The sequence below is a fragment of the Bombina bombina genome, chromosome 2 (assembly GCF_027579735.1).
Source record: "Bombina bombina isolate aBomBom1 chromosome 2, aBomBom1.pri, whole genome shotgun sequence".
NCBI lineage: Eukaryota > Metazoa > Chordata > Amphibia > Anura > Bombinatoridae > Bombina > Bombina bombina.
In genome coordinates, this window is record NC_069500.1 from 869,137,193 (window position 1) to 869,142,620 (window position 5,428).

General features: G+C 33.7%; 1 protein-coding gene across 1 annotated transcript; it reads left to right on the forward strand.

The window, feature by feature from the left end:
- The first annotated feature begins 638 nt into the window (after positions 1 to 638).
- PRDM8 (PR/SET domain 8) lies at positions 639 to 4,363 on the forward strand. The gene is made up of 3 exons (XM_053700743.1): positions 639 to 866; positions 1,954 to 2,185; positions 3,044 to 4,363. Exons 1-3 carry the CDS (start codon positions 639 to 641, stop codon positions 4,357 to 4,359), a joined length of 1,776 nt encoding a protein of 591 aa, XP_053556718.1. The 3' UTR covers positions 4,360 to 4,363.
- The last annotated feature ends 1,065 nt before the right edge of the window (positions 4,364 to 5,428 follow it).

The window sequence follows — 5,428 nt, forward strand, 5'->3', positions numbered from 1 at the left end:
CCATTGTAGCAAGAATAAGCTAAAAAGTGCTGACTGATGTGCATATCCTATGTGCCTATCATAGCTTTCTCTAAATTGTGTACATTTTACACTGGAGCTCAAGTTGCACTGAATCATTCCATAAAACTTTCTGATCTTTTACTCTAACCTATATTATAATGTTATGTTTAATATTTTTGCTGTGTTAGTATAAACATATATATATGAGATTGATAATTACTATAGGAGAAGAAATAACTTGTTTTCACCGAAAAAGATAGAGAAACGAAATCAATATAGATAAACAGATAGAAAGACAAATAGATTAGATAGATATAAGAAAGAAAGAAAGAAAGAAAGAAAGAAAGTATAAATAGAAAGAAATACAGAAAATATAGATGAAAATGAAAGATAGAGAAATAAAATATAGATAGAGAAAGAAAGAAGAGATCGATAGATAGATAGAGATAGATAGATAGATAGATATAAAGAAAGAAAATATATATATAGATATAGAAAAAAAGAAAGACAGAGAAAAGAAAGAAAGAAAGAAAGAGAAAGAAAGAAAGAAAGAGAAAAGAAAGAATGTATGCTTGTAAATGTTTCAACTAAATTGCAAATTATAATACTATATATTTTTCTTTCATCTTTTATAGAAAATGTCAATTATAGAAGACAATGGCGTTCAGAAGACAATTTGGGATGGGGATGCCAAAGCTGTTCAGCAATGTCTGACGGATATATTTACCAGTGTCTACACCACCTGCGATATCCCCGAAAATGCCATATTTGGCCCCTGTGTGCTTAGCCACACTTCTCTGTACGACAGTATAGCTTTCATCGCTCTCAAATCCACAGACAAGCGAACTGTTCCTTATATATTTCGGGTAAGATTCTAAAATTGCACAATTATTTAACTACAATATGTCAGTTAAACATGTAGATAACAAGCTAAAACTTAAATAATTCAAATAAATATAATTATAATTTGTGGACCTCTATCCATCATCTATGTATCTATGTATCTCTATATCTCTATGTATCTATGTATCTATCTATTTATCTATCAACTATGTATCTATCTATTTATCAACTATGTATCTATGTATCTATCTATGTATCTATTTATTATCTATCTATCTATGTATCTATCTAGCTATCAAACTGCAAATATCTGCGTTTTTTTGTGTTTATTTGTAACACAGATACATTTAAAAACAATAACTTGTAGTCATATTTTTGAACTTGTATAAATGTATTGAATATTGTATTTACTTTATTAGCATGTGTGTTTGTGTGCATGGCTGTAAAAAAATAAAAAATAAAAAATAAGAAAAAATTCTTATATTTAAATATGTTTTGATCTGTACTAAACATCTAATAGAACAATCACTATCACTAGAATATCATACATACTTTAATAAGAGAATACATGTTTATATTTAGAAGACATTAATCAAAAATATGAGATAGATGATAGACATTTATAAATAGGAATTTCAGACAGACTATAGATAGACAGATATAGATATATAGATAGAAAGATAGATAGACATACAGGCAGATATATAGATATAGATAGATGATAGATAGATAGATAGATAGATAGATAGATAGATAGATAGATAGATAGATAGAAATATAACATTTTGAGGGTAGACCATATTTTTTAGCCAATATACTATTTGCACTTTTAGCAATGTAAGCAAGTTAAGATGTATAGAATAATTATTTTTCACATCTGAATGCAATCTGTTATATCACTCCAAATAAAATCCCAAGTTAGCTATAACATATGGAGGGCTGTCAAGTTAGGTCTGTGTGATTAGGTTGGGCAGAAGATTTCCATTCAATTTGATGGTCTACATCTATAATAAAGAACTGTTCTGCATTGAGATCCCGTAAGACTTGAGCTCTGCTCTTGAGGAACGTTTTAACTCTTATTTTCTTTATTTTTGTGTGTCTCTTCTGCAGGTGGACACTTCAGCTGCAAACGGTTCCTCTGAGGGTCTGATGTGGCTCCGTCTGGTTCAATCTGCTAGGAACAAAGAAGAGCAAAATTTAGAAGCCTACATCAAAAATGGACAACTCTTTTACAGATCTCTGCGTAGGATTGCAAAAGATGAGGAATTATTAGTTTGGTATGGGAAAGAACTGATCGATCTGCTTCTGCTCAATCCATCCAGAAGTCCTGGAAAAAATATAGGTAACTAACCAAGACCTATCATCCAAATTAACGTCACCTAAATGATTTATGGATCATAATTCTCCTTGTACTAAACCTCCCTGGCTGAATACCAAAGCTGTAAAATGAACAATGCCTGTGAATTAAACAATGTAAATACAAATCTTTCAATGTGCTAGGTTCGGTGAATCGAATATTATCTTCATTGACGAACTCTTTACTGTTGACATGAGAAATACATTTGCAGAACTAGTCAATATTTAGGCCAACGTGCAATTATATCATACACTTATATAATCTGTTAATGTTTGATGAAACTACATTTAAAAACGTTTTATAAAATGATCAATATTTGGCATAAATAAAAGAGGCAAGCACCTTTTCCCCCCGAATTATGCTACTCAAAAATGTTGACAAGTGTTTATTATTTAATTAAGGATAGAAACAAATTTAGGAGCGGATATCAGTTTATTTGATTTTTAACAACTGTTGATGATTTCTAAAAAAATATTTATAAAATTTGCTTTCTGCTAAATAGACTTATACATCCAGACTTTTCTTACAGAGTTGCAGTATATAGCACTGTACACTCATATAAATACTATATTTATTGCCTTGCCCTTTTTTTTTTTATTGTTAAATAATCATTCTATATCCCTTATAATGAATTATGCTAAATTCCAGTTTTATGATTTTGTGACCTTATCTATAGCCCCCCCCCCCCACCACATTTTTTTATATAGTCTGTATATGCTTAGCACTATACGGAGACATTACCACTTTACAACTTGTGAACTCCAAATGTATCTAATGGAATTTAGAAGAATATTAGGCAACCGAAAATCTAGTATATTTTACCTCTACTTTATTTTCCCACAGGGTCATCACAATCTGCTTGCCTGGACTGCAATCAGAGGTTTCAGTTCGAATTCCCCTATGTGGCCCATGTGAGGTTCCGCTGTCCAAAAAGACTACATAACTCTGATTCCATCTCTGAGCAAACATGCAAAGAAAACAGGGAGCTTGAACCAAGAAACATTGTTGTAGCCCCATCCAAGTACAACAAATTAACCATCTACCAACCTCAAAAAGAAAACCATAAGCCCACAACAGATTTTCACAACTTGGCCAGGGACATGGAGAACGTCAGAGGAACTACTTCTCATCGTTCAGTTCTTCTTCTTCTCCAAAAAATAGCCTATCCCCGCCACGATGTGGATTCAACTAGTGAGAACGTGCCCAAAGCTAAAAGAAAATATGATGAACTTGATGAAATTAGGTCCAGGAGGATAGATACTTCGGGGAGATTTTTGGACCGACCCATGCATTCCTCGAAGGAGGATCTTGTGTGTAGCCCACAACCATTCAGAGCAAGTTCTTTCTATAGCTTAGAGGAAAGTGGCCAACTGTATGCACCTCCAAGCCCAGAAACTGGAGATGCCAAGAGAAGCGCCTTTGTGGAGGTGAAAAAGGCTTCTAGGGGTGTAGAAGATAGTGAACTGAATTCAGAAAAACTTCAGATGTCCTCCATCCCATGCAGTAGCCCTGTCGAGGAGAAGAGAATATCCGCCAGGGCAGAGGCTAAGGCAGATGACAACTCTCCAAGGGGCAGTGCCTTTACCAGTGTGTCTCAGATTACAAATCAGGACCAGGAGAGAAAAAGCGCATTCTCACAGCCAACAAGAAGCAGTTTTAATCATGTATCTCCCTTACAAGTTATGGGGCAAAAGCTGGTCTCTAGTGGGGTAAATTTGGACTGTCATGGAGATACAGTTGGCCCTGCACGGCTTTTCCAATCTGACCCATTGTCAGTAAAGTTACAGAATCCTGATTTAAACGGTAATTGCACATTGCAGAACAGTTTACCCAAACAAAGCCCATTCCTCTTTGCAACAACTTTCTGGCCAAAGAGCACACCTGCCCCTTTGCAACTGCAGCTGCCCTCTACACTTACTTTGCTGCCCCCATCCTTCACATCTTTGTGTTTGCCTGCCCAAAACTGGTGTGCCAAATGCAATGCGTCTTTCAGGATGACCTCAGATCTTGTGTACCACATGAGATCACACCACAAAAAGGAATTTGCTATGGAGCCACTAGTGAAGAGGAGGAGAGAAGAAAAGCTCAAATGTCCAATATGCAACGAATCCTTTAGGGAACGCCATCACCTATCCAGGCACATGACCTCTCATAATTAGATCTGGATTGGGCTGAACTAATGGACCTATACATGACCAGAAAATGGCACATGAACACTTTGATCCTTTAGCACAATGTGTGTGGATCATTGACTTTCTGAATGCACGTATTTTCACTTTCCAAAAGTACATTTTTAAAAATGTCATATATATTGCAGCATATTGATGCATTTGTCATAAATTTCTACTTAAATTATGAAGCACTTATGGTTAAGATGTAATGATAATTATTATTATTATTATTATTATTATTATTATAGGTAATTGCATTTTTTTTTATTAATTTGAATAACAAAAAATACTGGTGTGAAGCATTACTGATGACTTTTCATGTTCTCACCAAACCACACTCACTGTTAATATATAAAGAAGATTTAACAATTATCCCAGGAGATGCATGGACAGTTAATCACCGCATAGTGATACACTCCAGTCAAAATGTCATCAAAGTCGATTTCCTTTCAATACAAACAGTAATATTGTGCCAGTGAATTGAAGTTTGATTAGTTATTTGTTTTCTTTCCTTATCCCGATTTGAAAAAAAAAAAAAAAAAAAGATTTATTAAAATTTATAGTATATGAGTATGTTGGATGCTTTGAAAATAAATTGCTTTATTTTCTGCAAAACACAAGTGTTTTTTTTATAATTTTTTATTTTAATTTATCTTGAACCGGACAAGAGCAAGTGCAATATATTTTTTTATTTTATTTTTTGGTTTATTAGCAAGACCTTTTTTTCCTGAATGACATGAAGTGTTTATTTTTATGCCACTCATCTTAGCTAACGGCTGTTGTTAACACATTTAAGGATACTATAGTGCAACATCTGAAATCACAACTTTTAAATCTTATGATTATGTGTCGTTTTGAATTGCAAGATGAAGACAATTTGACACAAACGGGTTACCATTATGCTGACCCTGCTGGATACATGTATATCTTCTTTTTTATTTCAGTTACAATGACCTAAGCAAAATGTTGTGCTGAAATCTATATGAAAATGAAAGTGACAGTCTACAAATTACTCTGTATAGTTATTGCATCTCAACAGTTTTTGCTGGAATGCAAT

Coding starts and splice junctions, on each gene's coding strand:
- PRDM8 (XM_053700743.1), top strand. CDS start 639: ATGTCAATTATAGAAGACAATGGCGTTCAGAAGACAATTTGGGATGGG. Junction 867..1,953: donor CTGTTCCTTATATATTTCGG/GTAAGATTCTAA, acceptor TCTCTTCTGCAG/GTGGACACTTCAGCTGCAAA. Junction 2,186..3,043: donor AAGTCCTGGAAAAAATATAG/GTAACTAACCAA, acceptor ATTTTCCCACAG/GGTCATCACAATCTGCTTGC.